Source organism: Thamnophis elegans, chromosome 1 (genome assembly GCF_009769535.1).
Source record: "Thamnophis elegans isolate rThaEle1 chromosome 1, rThaEle1.pri, whole genome shotgun sequence".
In the NCBI taxonomy this organism is placed as follows: domain Eukaryota; kingdom Metazoa; phylum Chordata; class Lepidosauria; order Squamata; family Colubridae; genus Thamnophis; species Thamnophis elegans.
The window spans coordinates 173,084,043-173,107,063 of NC_045541.1; the positions used below are offsets into that span (position 1 = coordinate 173,084,043).

At 46.0% G+C, this 23,021-nt stretch overlaps 1 protein-coding gene across 3 annotated transcripts in view; it reads left to right on the top strand.

Annotated features, from left to right (window-relative positions):
- HOMER3 (homer scaffold protein 3) overlaps positions 1 to 6,051 on the top strand; it is a 51,075-nt gene extending 45,024 nt beyond the window's left edge. For 2 of the 3 annotated variants that reach the window (XM_032233308.1, XM_032233156.1), the window contains 2 exons: positions 3,024 to 3,104; positions 5,258 to 6,051. In XM_032233308.1, the coding sequence (XP_032089199.1) occupies positions 3,024 to 3,104; positions 5,258 to 5,446 (270 nt within the window). In that variant the 3' untranslated portion in view covers positions 5,447 to 6,051. The remainder of the gene's footprint in view (positions 1 to 3,023; positions 3,105 to 5,257) is intronic. The other variant, XM_032233232.1, reaches the window with a different exon arrangement.
- The last annotated feature ends 16,970 nt before the right edge of the window (positions 6,052 to 23,021 follow it).

The window sequence follows — 23,021 nt, forward strand, 5'->3', positions numbered from 1 at the left end:
AAATGCGAACATTTCGCTGCCCGTATTGCCACGAGATAGGCTCTGATAAAGGCTCTCATCAGTGCTCGGTCTGACTCAGATTTACTGGCCCTCCAGCGGCGCTCTAGGTGTCTCTTTTGGCGCTTCATCTCCCTGAGTTCCTCGGTGAACCAAGGGGCCCTCCTGGATCCGCTGCCTCGGAGAGTTCGCAAAGACGCAATCCAGTTTAGAGCCCTCGCCGCCGCTGTATTCCAGGCAGCGACTAAGGACTCCACCGGATTGTGGACAAGAGTGTCAGGTATTTCTCCAAGCGCTGTCTGAAATCCCATAGGGTCCATCAGGCACCTGGGGCGGAACCACCTAATCGGTTCCCCCTCCCTACAGTGGGGGATTGGTTTCCGAAAGTCAAGCCTCAGTAGGAAGTGATCAGACCATGACAAGGGCAAGGTCTTAATGCCCTTCAACTCTAGATCACGTCTCCACTGCTCCAAGAGGAATACGAAGTCAAGCGTGTGACCCGCTGAATGAGTCGAACCCCGAATTACTTGGGTCAAGTCCATGGCTGTCATGGAAGCCATGAACCCATCGGCCAGAGAATTCCAGCTGGCAGGGTCCAGGAGAAGGGCCTTCTCTGCCGTTTCCCAGCTCTGCCAGTTGGCTTGGGGCACCAAAGGAGGGGCTTCATATTGGAAGTGGCTGATAGATTAATATCAGATCCCCATCCCCCACCCCTGCTCATCCTACTTCTTCCCTTCCCATCTTTTAGCTATTGGATTTTATATTTTTATATTTTTGTAGTATTTTATTTATATAGTTATTTACTGTATTTTTCAGAGTATAAGACTTAGTTTTTGGGGAGGAAAATAGGGGGGAAAATTATGCATACCAGGTATTCATCTAGCTAGTCCTTAGCCTGGCCAGCTTCAGCACATTAGTTCGCCCACTGGTTTTGAGGTTGGGGATGGTGGGGGCTGTGCTTCTACAGCACAGCTGATTGTCGGAGGGAGCAGCAATTAGAAAAACAGGCAAAGCACAGAAAGTCGCTTAGCTTGTGTTTGGGCTGAAAAACAGCTTCAAAAGCACAACTGATCCTCGAAGCAAGTGCCAGTGACTAAAGCAGGCAAAGCAGGGAAGGGGTAAGAAAAGGCAACAGCTGTTCCGGGTGGCCATTTTTGGCACCGTGCACTGAGCATTTGGAGGCTGAAAACGCCATTGTCGGTGACAATTTCTGCAGCGAGGAAGAGGATGCGTGGAAGCTGAAGGGCAGGGACTGGGGTGGGTGGGCTAACTTTGGAGTATAAGACGCACCCAAATTTTCAGCCTCTTTTAGGAGGGGAAAAGGTGCGTCTTATATTCCGAAAAATATAGTAGTTTTATATTTTAATATTGTAAGCTGCCCAGAGTTACCCTGTAACATGATGGGCAGCCAATAAATATGATGATAGATAGATAGATAGATAGATAGATAGATAGATAGATAGATAGATAGATAGATAGATAGATAGATAGCCAGGCAGCCGGGCAGCATCTGAATGTTTCTGCCAAGGCCTTCATTACTACACTACTGTAGTAATGTACTGTAGTACTAAATGCTAGTCTGAGGTGTGTTTCTCGACTGCTGGGTCCTCTACTCCAGGGGTCTCCAACCTTAACAACTTTAAGACTTGTGGACTTCAACTCCCAGAATTCCCCAGCCAGCAATTTCATGTAAAGGTTAAACTGTTGGGGAGAGAAGGTGAGCCTGTAGAGAGTAAGGGAAGTGACCTTGACAGAAGTATGCAAGAATTGTTACATAGGCAAGGATGGCTAAAATATTTTTAAGTCATAATAAACAAGTTAATCTTCAGAATATTCAGGCAGAGTCTTCCCTGAGCCACTGTATTATAAGAAAGCAGGGATGTATAGCACAATCAGATTTGCAAGATTCTGTTGTTATAGCAAATCTGAAAAAAACATAGTTCTGGTCTTTTTCTGGACTTGATTTCCTGGCCTGATTTATCTAGTGAGGCTGACAGAGCCTTGGGCATTTGGATTCTGAGAGGTTTGTAGGCTGGTTGTATGTCAATTTCATCAACAGACACATGGACCTACAACCAGCCTACAAACCCCCCAGAATCCAAATCAACCACACAGCCAACCAGAGATGGTACCGACCCTCAACTAACTCACATAACTCCCACCTCCACCACTAGCAGTTCATCTCCCAATGACCCTGACCTGATGTAACCTCCCTATCATAAGACTCTCGCTGATTATTCACACCTGACCCATCACAAGACCCTCACTTGACACACACACACCTGAAGCCCTTATAAACAAGAAGACTGTCATCCCCTAAGCTCCACTAAAGATGTCACCTCGTCTGGTAACGAAACATTTGAAAACCAACCCACGAGCTCAGAGAACAAACCTTCACCCTCATCCCTCATCTCACCCGAACTATAGATGTTTGTCACTATTGCAAATAAACGTATCACTCCATCCAAGTCCTCCATTCACGTGTCATCTGCAAAAGTGACAGATGCAGTTTGTAGGGAATCTGATGCAATTTGCAGGGAATCGTCCCTTAATGCTCTCATGATTGCTAGGTTAATTCGTTAGGATTTTTTGAGAAGATACAGATATTTGTAAATGTAGCTCGTCTTCTCGGTTTATGGCATCTGTTTCCTTTGAACAAAATACCTTGAGGTTAAAACTACACCCTCGCGACTTGAATGGATTAGAAAGTTCACACAACATCTGGACCATGAAAAGACTCCCATTACCTGTATTATGTGAATATTCTATTGAGCAGGATTTTTTCCTATCTCCTCCTCCTCCGTTTGCAAGCTCCGTACCTGATCATCAATGCCAAGAACTGAAGGGAGCAGCCATGATTTGGAGATGATAGTCCAGAAATGTTCCATTTCATCTGAAAGTTTAATCTGCCCTGTTTCCAAAAATAAATTGTGGAAGTACAAATTACATTTTTCACGCTCGATTTTGTTTTAACATAGCTTCTCTGTTTTCTTTCATGACATTCTCCCTGCCTACTTATGATTCAGGAGCTTCAACAACTGAGAAACCAAAAGGGGCTGCAGCAGCAACCAGATGATGAATATGAGGAAACCCGCCAAAAGGTGCAGGTAACAAAAGACAATAGAGGGTGGGAAATGGTTATGGAAAAAGTCCAAGGGAGGACATGGCAAAACACCTGTATGGGGTACCCCACCTTTCCCCCCCAAAAAAGAGGGTGAAAATTTGGGTGTGTCTTATACACTGAGTGTATGGGGAGCTGATGATGGGGAGAAATTGAAAGTAAAACTTGCTGTTTGCGCCAGGAGGCAAATTGCTGGGAGGGGGAAAAAAAATTCTTGTGCTAATCAGGCTGTTTGCTGCAAGGAGGTAAATCAACAACTATAAATGCATATAGAATGTTCAAATTATTAAACTTATTTTTTAAAGACTGTTTTATTATTCTAGACAATTTAATAAAATGAAGAAGCTTTTTAAAATAAATGCTTGATCTGAAGAGGCCCAGTGCTATTGTTTTAAAAAGTGCTATTCTTTTAAATAGCAGAGAATAACTATACTTCCAGAAAGCACATCGATTTTAACGTCATCTGTACAAGTATAGTCTGAAATATAAAATTACAAACAGTATATATTGTCTATGCTGTTTGTTGCAAGGAGGAAAATTGCTTGGGAGGCAGATATTTTTCCCTTGTTTCCCTCCCCAAAAGCTAGGTGCGTCTTATACTTTGGAGCGTCTTATACTCCGAAAATACAGTAGTTTCTTTGCCACCAAGCAGCTTGGGTTGTCAACAGTTCTGATGTCTTTCATTTTTTGTTTCTTCCTGGTTTTCTTTCTTCTTGACCCAAAGGTGCTTTTTCAAGGGGCAACTGGACTTTCTGATTTTTCTTTGAAGGTGTTTCGCTTTTCATCCAAGAAGCTTCTTCAGCTCTGACTGGCTGGTGGGGAATGGAAAGATTTATACTCTTTGCAGACAGCTGGTCATTTGCATCCTTTAGAGAGTTGTTAAGGCTCTCTTGTTTTTGCAGGTTTATCTGTGTCATCTGGCTCATTGCATTGTATTGCATATACCACATTGGTCAGTTTGTGTCTGGATGTTTTATCCCTGGGGTGGGCAAGCTTCTGCATTAGTTTGTCCACCCCAAGGATAAAACACCCAGACATAAACTGAGCAACGTGGTATATGCAGTATAATGCAGTGAGCCATGTGCAGATCCGTACATTGGGGAAACAAAACAACCACTTCATAAACGCATGGCACAACATAGAAGAATAAACCCATCGGAACTGGATTCAGCAGTCCATCTGTATTTAAAAGACAAAGGCCACTCTTTTGAAGACAGCAAAGTCCCCGTTTTGGATAGAGAGGACCGCTGGTTTAAAAGTGGGATCAAAGAGGACCTATATCAAAATTGAAACAGCCCTCTCTCAACAGAGGGTGAGGGATATGACATCATCTATCTCCAGTCTACAACACAGTCCTTTCTACAGTTCCAAGAAGGCTCCACACCAGTGGTTGGATTCAATTTTTTTACTACCGGTTCTGTGGGTGTGGCTTGGTGGGCATGGCAGGAGAAGGTTACTGCAAAATCCCCATTCCCTCCCGATCAGAGGTGGTATTTAGCGGTTCTCTGAACTACTCAAAATTTCTGCTACCAGTTCTCCAGAACTGGTCAGAACCTGCTGAATACCACCTCTGCTCCACACCCATTTGCACTACTCAGGTGACCCGGAGGACACAGATAAACCTCCAAATGGCCTCAGTGACTCTCTAAAAGGATGCAAATGACCAGCTGTCTGCAAGGAATATAAATCCTTCCATTCCCCATCATCCAGTCAGAGCTGAAGAAGTTTCTTGCATGAGAAGTGAAATGACCTCACAGAAAAACCAGTCCAGTTGCCTCTTGAAAAAAGCACCTTTGGTACAGTCATGACCCAGATGACTGAGAATCTCCGTAGACTTTCCTCTCGACCTTCTGGTTTACGTTATTTGTCTGAATCATAGCTTATGAATATTTGAAGCTGCCTTATACCAGGTCAGATGCCTCTAGCACACCACAACTTTGTATGGGTTCCCACAGGAAAACGTTTCCCACTTCTACTGCAGCAGAAATCCTTTTATATAAGAGATGCCCGGGGGGGGGGGGGGGGAGTCTGCCTAAGAAGCTCAGGTTCCTCTACAAAGAGTGCCCAAGCCAGGTCTCTCCAACCTCATGGATGTTTGATTTCCATGTGGTTGAGGACTCTTCTTTGTTCTCTCTTTAGGACCTAGAGAGACAGAACACAGAGCTGGAGCGGCGCTTGCATTCGGCCGAACAATCTCTCTCGGAGACCCTTTCTGAACGGGAGAAGATGTACCAGGAGGTAGCCAAATTGGCAGAGATCATGGACATGAAACTCTTTGAGCTGAGTGAGCTCAGACAAGACCTGGCTAAACTTGTGGAGAGCAACTAAACCAGGAAACAGAGGAAGAGCCAACCCTCCTTTAAGCCTGGCTTGGTGGGCTTGGGCGATCAGCATGGACATGACGTGAAGACTGCTTGACTTGTCCAGTGGTTGCATCCTTTCTCCTCTGTGGACATCTTGGGAGAAGCGAGTCTAGAGGAGGTAGCGACTGGAGAGGACCTCCAAGCCAATTTCTCCAGCCTTATTTTCCTTTCAGATGCTTCCATTTCTATAAACTGTGATGTGTTTTTTTGCCTATCCTGAGGCAGTACGATGGGTTTTTCCACCCCAGTAGTTTTTGATAGAGAATTCTTAACTCTTCCTCTCAGCCATCCTGAGGAACCAATGGCCGAGTCAAAATCCCCCTATTGTTCCTGTAACCCTGGTGTTGTGTTTTTAGCAAGACTGCTTTTTATAGATGACTAAAAGTTTCCGTGTGCAGTCAAGCACTCCTAGAGAATCCATTTTGGGGAGAAATCTTGAGAAAGGACGATGCTTCTTTTCTCTTCTTCTTTTATTATGTGTATTGTGGGGAGGGCTGTTTGTTTTTAATCTCAAAATAAGCACTGAATATTTTTTAGTAAATCTGCAAACTCTGATATTCTGCTCACAAAACTGGAAAAAAAGGAAGGCAAGAGCGGGAGGGTGTGAAGGCCACAGAGAAAGAAGATGCCTAGGAGTGGGGGTACAAGCCGGACCATTTCTTAAGATTGACAGCTGCCAAATACTGATGAATTAGGATAGACTAAAGGTACCTTCCTTCTCTTTTGTCTGACAAAGGAATGCAATTCACACACAGCACCAAGCAATAGATCCAAAAGTGGGGGAAAGGAGGGAGTTTGTAGGAACACAAGTTCTAGCAGTCACTGCTGTTATTTAGCGTCCTTCAACCTGGCACCATGGTGGCCAGGAATGATGGGAGGTGAATTCCTGGTTTGGAAAGGTGTTTCTTACCCCAAAAGATAACATGTCACGTCACTCAGAGAATTATCTGAAGGGGGTCAGTTTTGCCCTCAAGCAGCCCGGGATTTGTTTGGAACTAAAGTCATTCTTCTCCAGTGAGCCAGTATAGCTTCCTTAGGAATCGAGTGATCTTTTCCCGTTCTGAATTAGAACTCTCTAGAAAGGCCGCATAGGAAGGTGCACTCTATAGCACTCCCATGTCTGCCATAAGTTTGAATTTTCAGGCCTTGGGGATGGAAAATGAGGCAGAAAGGGGTGTGGTGATCTTTGTTCTATTCTCACCAACTTCATGGCACCATGAGTTAGTCCTTATGCTTCTTTTTCACTCCCAAAAGCAAGAGAACAATGGGAAGCAGCAGCCTCCAGCTTCTTTGGCAGCCACTGAGCAGACCTAAGAATGGCTATTGATCTGACATACGGTATCTATCCCAGATTGTGTCCTAGTGGCACATAAAAGGCAGGCAGCTGGCCAGGGAAGGAGATGACTGGGTTAGCCATGACAAATAGTCTACATCTGAGTATGAGACATAAGGGCCTTTGAGAATCCAGCATGCTTCTGAAAAGGTAGCAGCAGCTGCAGAAGCTTGTTAAAAGATCCCTTGGAATGAGCTGAGCATTGCTTTCAGAGATGTGAAAAGGGAACAAATGCAAATCCCACTCTGCTCTCCATCCCTCCCCCCCTCAATCCCCACCTCTCAAGAGCCCAGGTCTCTGGGCTTAGTTACAATATGGTTCTTCTGCTCATTTGGGTACTGTTTGCAGTTTGATAACATGGTTAATAACGTTGTTAGTGAAAGTTTTTTATTGATATTTTTCTCTCACTTTGGTTTAGTGCTATGTGGTTGGAATAATAACCCAAGAAGTGATTTGTATGGACAAAACCTTTGTGTGAGTCTCTTGAATTCCTTCGCAGTTGCAACAGGCAAAGTGAAATCCCGCAGGGAGGCTGACATGCTTTGTTCTAAATTTAACTTTCCATTGTAAGATTCTAGCGTCTTTTGATTTTTAGCATAAGAGTAAGAACATAAGAAGAATCTCGTTGGATCTCTCTTGCCCGTTGCACTCAGCATCATTGTCTCCAGCATTGGCTGAACAGCTTATAAGGGGGAGATGGGGCGTTTGCAGTTTGTCCCTGGAAATCAGTAATAAGGTACATTACTTCCAGACTGGAGCGTCTAGTTAATGTCTAATGTACTGTACATAACATTTGTTCGTAATCTTTCAAAGTCAGCTAACTCCACTAACTAAGACTTCATTTGGAATCTGATTATATATTGAGAGAGAGAGAGGGAAATTAAGGGATTCCCAGTGAAATCTGCAAAAGGTAGCAGGTTGAATAATGGATTTATCGGTCCAAGGCTGGAAGTAGAATACTTCATGTTGCCACCTTCCTATTATTAGTAGAAAAAGTAGATACATTTACTTTTTAAACAGATGGACTCAGAATTCAAAGTTTAAGAATACATTTAAACCTGTGGATTGTCCTTAAAGACCCTGATTCATGTTTGGTGGAGTGTTAATAAGATGGTAAGAAGTCTCACATTTTCTTGCCTTTTTTTTCATGGCAGAAAATTACCATAATTTTCCACACTATAAGAAGCTCTCCCACCCCACTCCCCCAAGTGAGTGGAAATGTCTGTGAATCTTATTTGCACCAGCTGATTGGCAGTATTTCGGGAGGCCGATCCAACTGCCAATCAGCTGCTCAGCAGCGAAGGCGTCAGTGTTTGCCGGCAGCAGCTCAGCTCAGCTGACAAGTCACCTGCTGGGGCTGCAATAACATTCTGAAGTTGGCCAGGCTGTTTGCTGTTTGCTGCAAGGACACTAGCCAGATGAATACCAGATGGATGCTGGGAGGCAGAGGCAGATTTTTTTTTCTTGTTTTCCTCCTCTAAAGTTAATGTGCGTCTTATGCTCCAGTGCGTCTTATAGTGCAAAAATACTGGAATGTTGGTTTGATCTCAGCTGCTCTTGCTTAACACTGTAGAGCTGATTGTGATAGAATTTGGAATAACCTCCCCAGCGTACCTGTACATACCCAGGTAAATTGAAACCCCACTCATGGCAAGCTTATAGCTCGGTGATGAAGGGAAAGAACAGGTAACATGCAGGTCTTTTCTTTTCCAACTTCTTTTAACACTTTCCTTCCACTTGGATGGCGTCTGGGCATTTTAGCAAGATCTGCGACGGCAAAAAAATAGGCGCAGCTCCTTCTACTGTCCTTGAAGTCACCAAGATGGTTCAGGACAAGAATGGGCTCTTTGCAGGGTTGGCAGTCCATGGAGATGTCCTGATTTTCATCAGAAAAGGGATCAGTGATGCTCTTAACACACGAGAAAAAAATACTCACTTGGTAAAAGAACAAAAGAAAAGTAACCCCTGCAAAGTGGTCATTTTAAGTGTCCTGACTGCGGAAAGCCTGAGCTCTGCTAGATTAGGGGCACGGGGGTCAAATCATGCAGCAGGGCTATTTCAAGCCACTCTATATGCCCCACAGCTCTGCCGCTGGAGGAGCTCTCCTTTCCTTGTTACAGCCAGTCCTGAATGGAAAGGAGCTTTCAATGCAAGGGAGGATTTTCACTGAAAGGGGACGCTCTGTATTACTGGGACCAAAATCATAGCTTGACAAACAAGCCCTTTCTCAGGAAAGCCACACTGTCTCCCTCTGATGGGCCTCCTTCTGATGGTCCAGGCAGCAGAGATGGACCTATGGAGGGGAGGGGAGGGGAGGGGAGGGGAAAGGATGAATCCGCTGAGAAAGTGAATTGTTCAATTATTCATGAAAGGATGTAGCAGCTGAAGAAGGCACTCAATGATTGCAAACCAGTGAGAGATCACATACCCCATTTTGCCCCCCACTAGAAAGGATGGCAGAACACCCCCCCCCTGTGCCTTTCTGTAAATCAGCCCTTAACATTCACCATCATCGTATAAAGCCTGTAACTTGGTTAGTCTCTCAGTCCTTTCAATCTTCCTTCCTTGGGATTATTTTCTTGTTCATTTCAATCGGAGCCAGTCTATTATCTTAGAGCGATAAGGGTTCCCTCTGTGTGTTCACCCTAACCCTAACCCGTTTTCACAGCAAGTTTGCCAAGTTTTGGTTCCAGCATACAGTCTCTTGGCTCCTTATTCAAAGTTTTGTTCTTGGCTTGTGAAAGGCTGTTAACTGACTATTTTTTGCCACGTGAATGACCGGGGACAATTCCAAACATCTCTCTTAAACTGCTTGTCTCTCTGCTGCTGCTGCTGGCTAGAAAGGAAGGGAGCTTGAGAAATGGCTGTCCAGATGTCCAGCTTTGACAATAATGCTGCTCTGTCCAGATGCTGGTGATCATGTCCCCGATTTTTTGGATTCTGCTCCCGCTTCACCTATGACAGGGGTCTCCAACCTTGGCAACTTTACAACTTGTGGACTGGCTGACGAATTCTGGGAGTCTGTAATTCACAAGTCGTAAAGTTGTCAAGGTTGGAGACCCCTGACCTACAACATCTGTGCCAGAAAAGCAAGCACTCAACACTTTCAGCAGTTCCAAGAAGGTTCCACACACCCGTTTGCACTCTAATTCAGGTGATTCTGAGGGTATAGAGAACCCCTCTGTTATTTTTTTTCTCCTTCATTTTCCCTGAGTCTTCACGCCACCCAGGATCAGGTCGACACTTGGAGCTCAGGACCCCGGACAGCACCCCGGAGTTCATGGGAGCTGGTAGAAATTGTTAAAGAGGATTCAGGTTAATGTCAGGGATCCAAGTAACACCCCCAACGAAAGAAGACTCCAAGGCTTGAGTTTCTCAAAGCTCCACTTTATTAGAGAGGTCATATTGGCACATCTGGGAAAAGCCGAATCTGAAAGCTTCCAGGTTTTCCCCACCCAAAAGAAAATTCAAGTTCCTGCCCAGCACCCACATGTCCATCCCATGGCCCAATCAGGCACTGTCCCAACTGGAGATGCCTCTCAGTTCACATCACTCCAGGTGAGAAAGGAATGTTATTTAGACTATATATCTCCCATACTCTATATAATCCCCCCTCCCATTTTCCCACAGTAGAAAATGTGGCAGGCCTGAAGGCCCAGTGTAAAAGATGGCTCCCATCTTGACACCCTCAAGTGGCCTCAATGATCCTGAGTGCTAATGACCAGCTGACTGGAAGAATATAAATCCTTTTATTCCCCACCAGTTAGCTAGAATAAAAGAAGCTTCTCAGATGAGAAGAGAAATGTCTTCAAAGAAAAATCAGAAAGCCCAGTTGCCTCTTGAAAAAGCACCTTTGGGTCAAGCATCTTCTTTTCATTGGATCAATTTCAAAAGAAAGGAAAGGAAATATCTGCCATTTCAGTGCTGCATCAGCAACTGGTTTAAAAAAAACACCCAAAAATGTCTCCCAGTTCACTGGTGGGCTGATTGAGCACTCCCCCCCCCAAAAAATGTTATTGCAGTAGTCCAGCAACCCAGAACAAAATGGTCACAGAGGGCAATGGTCAGTAACTAGAACAGGGATGTCCAACCTTGGAACTTTAAGATCTGTGGGTTTCAACACCCAGAATTCCCCAGCCAGCTTGCTAGGAGTTGAAGTCCACAGATCTTAAAGTTACCAAGGTTGGGCATCCCTGAATCTCGAAGGAAGGGAGAATGCCCACAAAAGCATCCATTGGCTGGTTGAAAAGTAGGTTTCTCCTACAAATTTAAAGACTGCTCATAACATCACTTGTTGTGCTGGCAGAAGACGAAAAACACTACTTTTGACACAGCCCAAAAAAATAAAATTAGAAGTTGCTATTCTCACAGCAGACAAGGAATGGCTTGAGGGTGATGTGGGTTTATTTCCTCCAGAATCAAGAAGTGGACAACATTTTAGAGAACTAGGCGGGTCCCATCGTTTCCATTCCTTACTCCCTCAGTTCACACTGTATAGGGATGAGGAGCTGGGGATGAAAACTTAAAACGGGCAGCAAGGTGAAGTTCCCAGAGCGACTTCATTTTTGTGGGGCTGTTCTAGGACTTCATGCTAGCTGACTTTAGCTGTTACCTGCTCCTGACCCATTTAAACCTGTCATACCAATAGAGCCTTCAGCCGTTTTTAGACCAACTGCATTTCTATTGGATGGCGTTCTTCGTAGTCTATAATTTCCAATACGCTCGTTTAAATATTGTAGGATCTCCATAAATTAGCATGAATTATATCCCGAGCCAGAATTCCCACTTACGGCTTTAAAGGTCAATACCAACAATTTAAATTGTGCTCAGTGAGCAACTGGCAACTTGTTCAGATTTTGCTAATGGGCAGCATTTGATCTCAAATCACAGCCTGAGTGCTGTGACTTTATAATGTATGGACCCTTTTAAGAAGCCCTGCATAAAACACATTGCATTGGTCAAGTTGGATGGGACCAAGCTATGGGCAACTATAGCCAATCTAATCAGTTGGCCTGTTAGTCATAATTATGCAAATCCAAGTGTTGACCACAGTTGCTATCTGAGTACAAATTCTGGATCACGAAGCACCCCCAAAAAGCGAACGTCTTGTTTTGGAGCAAAGAAACCCCCAAGTCACAGGTCCTAGTTTATTAAGAGCATCTCTGTTGTCTGGGTTTAATTTAATTTAATTTTCCTTTATCCAGTAATCCCTCTGGATATAGCAGTCTTCCGATATTTAAGGGGCTGCCACAGAGAGGAGGGGGTCACACTATTTTCCAAAGCACCTGAAGGCCAGACAAGGAATAATGGATGGAAACTGACCAAGGAGAGATTCAACCTAGAAACAAGGAATTTTCTGACAGTGAGAGCAATCAACCCATGGAACAGAAGTTGCCTTCGGAAGTTGTGGGAGCTTCATCACTTGAGACTTTCAATAAGAGATTGGACTGCCATTGTCAGAAATGGTGTAGGGTGTTCTGCTTTGAGGAGAGGGATTCGCACAAGGCTTCTACAGCACCACACTTCTAAAGCATCAATTCTCTAAGTGATGCTCTTGCACAACTGCCTTCATTAATAATAGAGTTGTAGGATAAATCCCAAAACAGTGTGATCCTTGAGATCCACATTGCTATTCATCGCAGAGGAAAAAGGCACACTAGAGAGTTCAAAAGTGAGCAGATCTTTTAAAAAATTGTACGCCCTCTTTAAAGATTCCTGGGAGCTCAGCCTGGAACTGACCTGCCAGAGAGGCGAGCTGGACCTTAATTTATAAGCCATGTTTAAAATGATGGTCGTTAATTCTTTACTATATCAGTCCTTTGAGCTGGGGGGGGGGAAATTCCCCCCAATAACTCATTATTAATACAAATGTATTCAAAGAACTTGCTACTCTTACATTAATCATCCCCTAAGAATTTTAAAATCTATTCCAAGCACTTTGCATAGATTATTTTTTCAGCAGATTGTGCGGCGGGTCTAATATAAATAATAATTATTATCCCAACTGTGCAGTAGATAAAAGACGCTTGGATGGAGGTGGGGCAGATTCCTGTTAAGAATTTCTCAGTTCTTTTTGTTTTCCAAGGTACTGATGCTAAGAAGGGATGGAGAGGAGACCACAAGGGGATCTTCGAAGTGGAGGCTGCAGTGAAGAACACCCCAGACAGATCATTTCTGGGCTCTAATCAACATGGGGCAGCCCTTGAAGAGCATTTGGAGACTTCAGCTCATCCAGAATGCAGCCGTGCAAGCGATTGTGGGTGCACCCCGGTACACCCACATTACACCTATCCTCCGTGAGCTGCACTGGTTACCAATTGGTCTCCGGATACGCTTCAAGGTGCTAGTCGTCACTTATAAAGCCCTTCATGGTATTGGACCTGGGTACTTGAGAGACCGCCTGCTGCCAATTACCTCACAAAGACCCATTAGATCACACAGATTAGGCCTCCTCTGGGTTCTGTCTACTGGCCAATGCCATCTGGCTACTACCCGGGGGAGGGCCTTCTCTGTGGCAGCTCCAGCCCTTTGGAACGAGCTCCCCGCAGAGATTCGAACACTCACCTCTCTCCAGGCCTTCCGAAAAGCCGCTAAAACCTGGCTGTGTCGGCAGGCCTGGGGTCGATGAGTTCCCTTCCCCTCTCGAATCGTGTGGCTGTTGATTGTTTTAAATTCCCTTGTACTTTTTTGTTGTAGTTCTTTGTGTTTCCCTTCCCCTCCCTTGGGTTTGTGCGCCGCCCTGAGTCCCGCCGGGAATAGGGCGGCATATAAATAAAAGGAACCTTGAGCCTTGAACATGGCTCTAAGTGTAAGTCTAGACTAGGGGCTCCCCATCTTGGCATGCTGGCTGGAGAATTCTGGGAGTTGAAGTCCAGACATCTTAAAGTTCCCAAGATTGGGAACCCCTGCCCTAGACTGATAACAGCAGAAGTGCATTAAAGAAAGGGACAACCTAGTATTTTTGATCCTCATCATCATAATCTTTTAATGATCGCATAACCCCTTGCGGGATGAAGTCAAGGCAACTGAATGGAGCTGAGCGTTTACTGGCCAGAGGCCTTTCCTGTCGCCAATGTGGAGTTATATTCAGCAGATAGTATATTCTCATTGTGCCCAGAGAGAGAAATATCTGCCTCTACCTAGGATCAAACTAACAGCCTCCTGATTGTGGGAGGCGAGAGCTCCACCTCTAGGCCACCGCACCACTTTTTTGATCCTCATCCTATGAGGCACATTATTAGGCTTTGCTGGAAGAGAGTAACTACCTCCAAGGATCAGGCTTTAGCAGAGGGTCTTCCAGCAAAGAGCTTTCGGGTCACAGATAGGCACAGCTGAATGAGTGGCAGCAAGTCCTTAACAGGGGTTTTCATTGGCATCCAATCTTAGAATGCAGTATTGCTAACTCTGCCCCTAGCCAGGAGTTCAATCTTGACCAGCTGGAGGTTGATGAGGACCCAGTGCCAGATTATCGGGGGGCAATATGCAAATAATGCTGACATTATAAACCGCCCAGAGAATGCTGTAAAGAATTATGGAGTAATATATCAAGGGACGCAGTGGCTCAGTGGCTGACGCTGAGGTTATCCATCAGAAAAGATCGGCAGTTTGGCGGTTCAAATCCCTAGTGCCATGTAATGGAGTGAGCTCCTGTTACTTGTCCCAGCTTCTGCCAACCGAGCAATTCCAAAGCATGAAAAAATGCAAGGAGAAAAATAGGAACCACCTTTGGTGGGAAGGTAACAGCGTTCCGTGAGCCTTCGGCGTTTAGTCATGCTTGCCACATGACCACAGAGACGTCATGGGACAGTGCTGGCTCTTCGGCTTTGAAATAAAGATGAGCACTTACCCCCTAGAGTCAGGAACAACTAGCATATACGTATGTGCGAGGGGAACCTTTACCTTTCTATAAATCTCAGTGCTATTGCTATGATCGAAATTCGGACATTTGGCAACTGGGTTCATATTTATGACGCTTGACATGTGATCACCTTTTGTGACCTACTGACAAGCGAAGTCAACGGGGAAGCCAGATTCCCTTAGCAAACCAGTGACTGAGTTAACTGCAGTGATTCACTGTGGCAGGAAAGGTCATACAATGGGGCAAGACTCAACAACCGTCCCGCTAGCAACAGAAATTTGGAGCACAATCAAGGGAGGGCTGACATTGTTGGCCTTCTTTCCCCCTTCGCTCCTTCCCCTTTCATTGCAAGGCAAGAATCCCTCCTCCTTGAGCCCTCAATTTTAAAACACAAAGCATGTTGTACTTGGCACAGGCGTACACGCACACACACACACACACCGGAGTCAGCACTTTCCCCCTTGGGCAGGCTTCCTTCCAGCCCAGTTAGGCTTAGCTGTCAGGTTGAGACAACCGAAATGGAGCGTGAGAATCTTGAGCGGGGGAAGTTCTCGTCTTCCTTCAGCATTGAATGTGAAGGTGTGAGGCTCTTCTTAAACAAAAGAGCCAGAAGGACCAGGGGAGACAGGATAGCCATCTTCCAATATTCGAGGGGCTGACACAGGGAGGAGAGGGGTCAAGCTGTTTTCCAAGGGACCCGAAGGCCAAACAAGGAATCATGGATAGAAACTGATCAAAACTGATTACTTGAGAGACCGCCTGCTGCCAATTACCTCCACTAGACCGATTAGATCCCACAGATTAGGCCTCCTCCGAATTCCATCCGCCGGCCAGTGTCGACTGGCAACTACCCGGAGGAGAGCCTTCTCTGTGGCTGCTCCGACCCTCTGGAACGAGCTCCCCGTGGAGATTCGAACCCTCACCACCCTCCAGGCCTTCCGCAAAGCCCTTAAAACCTGGCTGTTCCGACAGGCCTGGGGCTAAAGAGCTGTTGCCCCCGTTTCGAATTGGTATGACTGTTGTGTTTTAATCATGCATTGTTTTTTATGTCATTTTAAATTCTTGTTTGTATCCCCCTTCCCTGGCTGAGTTGTGAGCCGCCCTGAGTCCCCTTCGGGGGGAAAGGGCGGCATATAAATAAAATCAACATTCAACATTCAACATTCAAGGAAAGATTCAACCTGGAAATAAGGAGGAATTTTCTGACAGATTTGGGGATGCTCCTTTTCTCTAAGTGAATTATTGTTTTTGATTAGCTACATTATGTAAAAAAAATGTATCTACATTATGCAAAAAAAGTGCAGAGAAGAGCAACCAGGATGATGAGAGGACTGGAGGCTAAAACATACAAAGAACGATTGCAGGAACTGGGCTTGGCTAGTCTAGTGAAGAGAAGGACCAGGGGAGACATGATAGAAGTGTTCCCATATTTGAGAGGCTGCCACAGAGAAGAGGGGGGGGGGGGGCAACTTATTTTGCAAAGCACCTGAAGGCCAGACGAGGAATAATGGATAGAAATTGACCAAGGAGAGATTCAAATTAGAAATAAGGAGAAATTTTCTGACAGTGAGAGCAATCAAACCATGGAACAGAAGTTGCCTTCGGAAGTTGTGGGAGCTTCATCACTGGAGGCTTTCAAGAAGAGACTGGACTGCCGCTTGTCAGAATTTCTGCTTATAAAGTCCCTTCCAACTCTGATAATCTGTAAACTGTCAACTATCTGTTGGGCCCCTTTAGGACTTGTGGACTTCAACTCCCAGAATTCCTGAGCCAGCTGTGCTAAGGCAAAGGTGGGGAACTATGGCCCCTTCATGACTTGTGGACTTCAACTCCCAGAATTCCTGAGAACCGGTAGTGGAAATGTTGAGTAGTTCGGTGAACCGGTAGCAGAAATTTTGAGTAGTTTGGAGAACCGGTAGAGGAAATTTTGAGTAGTTCAGAGAACTGGCAAATGCCACCTCTGTCTGGCCCCCGAGTGGGGTGGGAATGGAGATTTTGCAGTATCCTTCCCTGCCACGCCCACCAAGCCACGCCCACTAAGCCACGCCCACAGAACCAATAGTAAAAAAAATTGAATTTCACCACTGAATCAGACCCATCAGGCACACATTTTTGCCCCATATTTTTAAATTTTGCCCTCCCATCTATGGTAGTTTCAAAGATGTAAACTGGCAAGCCAGATGTTTTATCACCACCCCTCCCAAACCTTGTAAAAAGAAAAAACATTCCAATTCCTTTTTACCATATTCTCTTTCAAAACTGGAAAAGGAATGTTGGCCATCATAGATGACCTTTGACATTACAGTTATTCCTCCCCCCTCCTTTTTTTTGCCTCCTATGGCAGGAAATTCTCCATTTGCATGAAGAAGCATTATTTGATTGACGGGGTCTGTGTGGTGGATTTAGCCAGGGCTTAAGCCTCAATGCCTGCGTTCATACCATGTATTAAGTAAAATCAATCTGAATCCAATTACGGTTTATTCAATGCACGAATGCAAACAATATTCCCTCATTTTCTACGCCCTCCGTCCGAGGCTTAATTAAGTGCAGTGGGGTTCCTTTGCGTACAACAACGAATGTTACAACAGGAGGAAAGAGCTGCAACTGCCTCCGGAATTCTCTTGTGGTTAATTAAGATCCCATCTGGGCCATTTCTGCCAGGGGAAGGGAGAGCATGAGAGCATTGAGTGAGTTGCACAGATTGTGTGAGGCTCCCAAGGAGGTGCGAAGCTTGTGGCTTCATAGAAAGCAATCAACATAGCCATAGCAATAGCTGTTCTGACCAAGGCTTCCCACGAGTATGAAACAAACTCCTTGTCCCGACAAATCCCCCTTTTACTAATTGACTGTAAATTCTGCTCATTCACATCCAGCAAAGTCTTTCAAGGGAGGATTTACAGTCACAGACCTTATCTGGCTTGGAGAGCTCCAGGCCAATCTCTGCAAAACGTGGCAAGGAGTCTTAGAGAATCATGAACCAATTAAGCGAACTCATTGTCTCCTGCAAACTCCACTCCTCTTACTCTCAAGTCGACCCTTGTTCTTTAGCTGTTCCCTTCATCTGGCAACTCTGCGCATGTGCACACTGGGAACAGGCTCCAGCTGTTCATCTGCCTCACTGGTGTCTGACTCTGAAGGCAGCTGATAACTGTCAGACAGCCCTGGCCCCCTCTCTTCCTCCGACAGAGAGCCCTCATCAGAGCCTTCCCCAGACTCCAGGACTGGCCCAGGTTCCTCCCCAACCTCCTCACTCTCCGAATCTGCTGTCAGTTCTGATGACAGGCCACAACACTAGCCCTTAGACTTATATACCACTTTACAGTGCTTTACAGCCCTCTCTAAGCGGTTTACAGAGTCAGCCTATTGCCCTCAACAATCTGGGTCTTCGTTTTACCGACCTCGGAAGGATAGAAGGCTGAGTCAACCTTCAGCCTGGTGAGATTTGAACTGCCAAATTGCAGGCAGCCGGCAGTCAACAAAAGTAGCTTGTAGTACTGCACTCTCTCTCTTTCCTACTGAGGCAAAGAGCTTGGATCCAAAGTGAACGTCTGCTGGAAAAAGGAAGAAGCAACATCAGGAACAGGTAGTCCTCGAGTTACAACCATTCGTTTAGTGACTGTTCGGAGTTATAACATCACTAAAAATAAGGGACTTAACGATCATTTTTCACACTCACGACTGTTGCCAGCATCCCTGTGTTCACGTCTTCACCATTCAGACATTTGTCAGTTGATTCATATTTACGATGGTTGCAGTGTCCCGGGATCATGCCCCTTTTGTGACCGTCTGACAAACAAAGTCAATGGGGAAGCCAGAGTCATTTAGCAACTGTGTTACTCACTTTAGCAACTGCAGTAATTCACTTCTAACAACGGTGGCGAGACAGATCGTGAGACTGGACAAAGCTCACTTTAACAACTGCCTTGCTTAGTAACAGAAATGTTGGGCTCGATTCTGGTTGTAAGTCGAGGACTGCTGGTATCTCTGCAAGGGAAGTTCTTCACAACTATCTTGCAGCAAAGGCTGTGGACAAAGCAACGGCATGCTTGGCAACGCACACTGCTAACTCAGCGCAAGCCTTCCCAGGGTAAGTGTGGACACATAAGCCAAGAACTTCCCACTGAAACCTGATCACTCAAGGTTGCACCAGAGGACCTGACTGACCTTCCCTAAGCCCTTGATGGAGAGAGGAAAGGCTGCTTCTCCCCCCTCAAGGGCAGGTGTCCCTTTCCTAGCCTGATGGATCTTACTATTTTTACACATCGTGTGTCCCTAGCAGGCAGGATTTCTTCTTGGAGAGACAGAATCTGTGGAGACATTCACAATATTGAATACCGTATTTTTCGGAGTATAAGACGCACCATGATTTTGAAGAGATAAAGCCTGGGGAGGACGGAAAACAGCCCAAAGGGCCTACCGGAAGTTCGTTTCTGAACTTCCGGTAGGGCGTTGGACCTGTTTTTCGCCATCCACAGGCTCCGGAGGCTTTCCTGAAGCCTGGGGAGGGCGAAAAACGGCCTCCCCCCACCCTTCGGAAGGCCAGCAATCATTTGGCCAGTGTGCACATGTGTGTTGGAGCTGACATAGGGCAACGCCTCACGTGCCCTCAGATATGGCTCCGTGTGCCACCTGTAGCACGTGTGCTATAGGTTCACCATCACAGGGCTATGCCGATAACAAGGCGCCTAATAAATATGGGAAGGAGGTGAGATTTAAACCACAAGACTTCTGGTTCTATGACACAACAGTGTTTTTCAGCTCAATCCCACCAAACGTCACTGTAATTCGAGAGGTTCCTGATTTATGACAATTGACAATTGCTGTACTCTGGAAATTATTTCATGGTCTCTGAAGGAATTCCCTCCAGCCAAATCTAACTCCCCAAACTCACAGCCAGAAAAAAGCTCTTTCCTCCAGCAGCTGTTGCTGCTTTCCTAGGAGGAGCCAAACATCGTCTTCACACAAAGCGTCTTCTCTGCCCTCAAGCGCCAGGTTTTCAGCTTGTTGGGGAGATGGAATGAGCAGCATTTTGGGGCTGATGTGCTGTAGTTGGAGAAAGGCAACATCTGTCTATCCAGATGGCCTTCAACAGCTGTGCAAAGAGACAAATGGCACAGACATATGAGAACCAAGCCTGCAGCCTCAGCAACTTCAACTCCCAGAATTCCCCAGCCAGCTTAAAGTTTTTGCCGGCTGGGGAATTCTGGGAATTCTTAAAGCTTTGCTGGCTGGGGAATTCTGGGAGTTGAAGTCCACCCATCTTAAAGTTTTTGCCGGCTGGGGAATTCTGGGAATTCTTAAAGCTTTGCTGGCTGGGGAATTCTGGGAATTCTTAAAGCTTTGATAGCTGGGGAATTCTGGGAGTTGAAATCCACCTATCGTAAAGTTGCTGAGGTTGAGAAATACTACTGAGAAATACTGCTCCAGGGTGAACTTAACACAGAATTCTGTGGAATTCTGGGAATTGAAGTCCAAGACAGTTTCAAATTGCCAAAGTTGAGAAATACTGAATGATGGAGGAGGATTTTGGCCGCAGCCAATTTTGGCCGAAATAAACCTACCATTGGTCTTGCTCCGATGCTCGATGCATCCGAGGAAGCAAGCTGCAGCTTACAAAAGCTGCATAAAATACGTTGCAAATTTAAAACGAAAGCAAGCCACAAGTTGTTTGCTGGAAGACACAGACAGGGAGACAAACGTTACTCAAGAGTAGAGAGAGGACCCATCTGGAGAACAGCTGAGGTTTTCTAACATCAGCCCACTCCTTGACGCCTCTTCCAGGATCAGCACAGTGCAGGAGTTTCTCTAAAGGAGGATTCTGACATTAGGCCCACCTGTGCTGCCATCTAGTGACGGCCACAGAACACACCTGGGATACCAATGAGTTTTTCTCTCTCTCTCTTTCTCTTTTTTACTCTCTCTCTCTCTTATTGACTGTGAATTCTGCTCTTTCACATCCAGCAAAGTCTTTCAAGGGAGGATTTACAGTCACAGACCTTATCTGGCTTGGAGAGCTGACGGGCCGATAGCTGCAAAACTTGGCAAGGAGTCTCAGAGAGTCACGAACCAATTAAGCGAACTAATTGTCTCCTGCAAACTCCACCCCCCTTTCGCTTTTCTTTTACTCCCTACGGGAGGAGCCATTCATCGTCCACCTGTGGCCTTACTCCCAAGTCAACCCTTGTTCCTTAACTGTTCCCTTCATCTGGCAACTCTGCGCATGCGCACTCTCTCTCCCTCCCTCCCCCCCCCAGAGGGAATGCAAAGGGGCCTCTGGGGGAGAGGGAGTTCATACTAGTCACTCAACTGTAACTCCGACCCATCTGATCGTTGCCCCCTTCCCCCCCCCAAAAAAACCCCTGCATTCAACAGCAAGACAAGCCCCGACGGTGCAGTTAGGAATAGGGCAAGAGCAAAGGCATCCAGCAGTAAAAATCCCAGAAAAACGGGGTACAGGAAGGGACCCTCTTCCATCACAGTTGAATCCAGCCACCTGGTAGAGTCAGTGTGGCAGAACAGCCAACCCAGCCCACAAAACTCCAAGCGGGGAAAGCATGTTCCATTCTGAACTGCTCCACTTGACATGATAGCAGTCTTCTGATATCTCAGGGGCTGCCACAAAGAAGAGCGGGTTGGCCTATTCTCCAAAGCACCTGAGGGCAGGACAAGAAGCAATGGGTGAAAACTAATCAAGGAGAGAAGCAACTGAGAATTAAGGAGAAATTTCCTGACAGTTAGAACAATTAATCAGTGGAACAGCTTGCCTCCAGATGTTGTGAATGCCCCAACACTGGAAGTCTTTAAAAGATGTTGGATAACCATTTGTCTGGAATGGTATAGGTCAGGGGTCAGCAAACTGCAGCTCTGGAGCCGCATGTGGCTCTTTCCTCCCTCTGCTGCAGCTCCGTCACCGGTCAGCGCCACAATTTTGAGAGGAGCTTCCGGTGGGGGGGGGGAGGGAGAGAAGCACAGTGCGCCAGGAGAAGACTCTATGACAAGGGGAGGGTTTTCTAGTTGTCTCCACAATTGATAGGGCTTTCGGTTATGACAGGTAGAGGAAAAAGTATGCCGCGCTAGGACGAGACTCTATGGTGGGGGAACTGAACTTCTGGTCAGCTCCAGAATTGAACAGGGAGCTTCCGGTTAGGACCTTTGTGGCTCCCGGTGTTTTGTTTTCTGTGGGAAATGGGTCCAAATGGCTCTTTGAGTGTTTAAGTTTGCTGACCCCTGGTATAGGTATAGGTACCTATGCAGATGTGGTGATGTCAACAGGTGGATCCATTCAACAGGAGCCTAGCATTTTCTGCTGAGGTTCTTCTAATCTTCTAATCTCTTCTTTTAAGAAGAGATTGGATAACTATTTTGTCTGAAGTGGTGTAGAGTTTCCTGCCTAAGCAGGGGGTTGAACTAGAAGACCTCCTCCACCTGTCATAACCGAAAGCCCTATCAATTGTGGAGGCAACTGGAAAACCCTCCCCTTGCCATAGAGTCTTCTCCTGGTGCACTGTGCTTCTCTCCCTCCCCCCAACTCTCAAAATTGTGGCGCCGACCGGTGACGGAGCCACAGCAGAGGGAGGAAAGAGCCACATGCAGCTCCAGAGCCGCAGTTTGCTGACCCCTGACCTATACCATTCCAGACAAATGGTTATCCAACATCTTCTTAAAGACTTCCAGTGTTGGGGCATTCACAACTTCTGGAGGCAATTTGTCCCTTCCGATTCTGTTATTCTATTCCACTTCGCTCCCCCAACCCAAAACAGATCGAAAACTCCACCAGCCACCAAAATACCCCCCTCCCACTCCACGCACTGCAACAAGCAGCCATCACAAGGGCAGCCTCACTGCGTGTCTCCCTCTTTTCCCGCCATTTTCCCAGAAATCTTTTAGTAGCAAAATTTCTTATGAAAGTTGCTGCCAAGGGCAGGAATATAAAATGGGAAACCTGGACCGTGAAATTGCAACTTGATTTAAAAGCAATTGCATGTTCTGCCTAGTTTTATAGCAGTTCGTGGTGCCAGAATCTGTCTTTGCAGCTGGCCCAAAGGAGTGAGAGACCTGTGCAATGAGGATGGGTCTCAGTCAGCTGATGCTATTTGTGGAGATTTTTTGACTTATTCAGCTCTACTTTTAATTATTGAACAGCACGAGAGTGAAGGAGAGTGAAGCTTTTCTTCTGGAGAGCTGTGGTTTTAATACTGTGATGGCCTGAGTGAGGTCCTGAACCAGCCTTTTGCAAGGCTGGCATGCTCCGGAAGCCTTTTCCAGGCCAACTGGCCACTCTACAATTCGATTGTTTGGGGAAACCCACTTGGGTTACGCAGACTGTGGATTTCAAAAAACCCTGGGAGC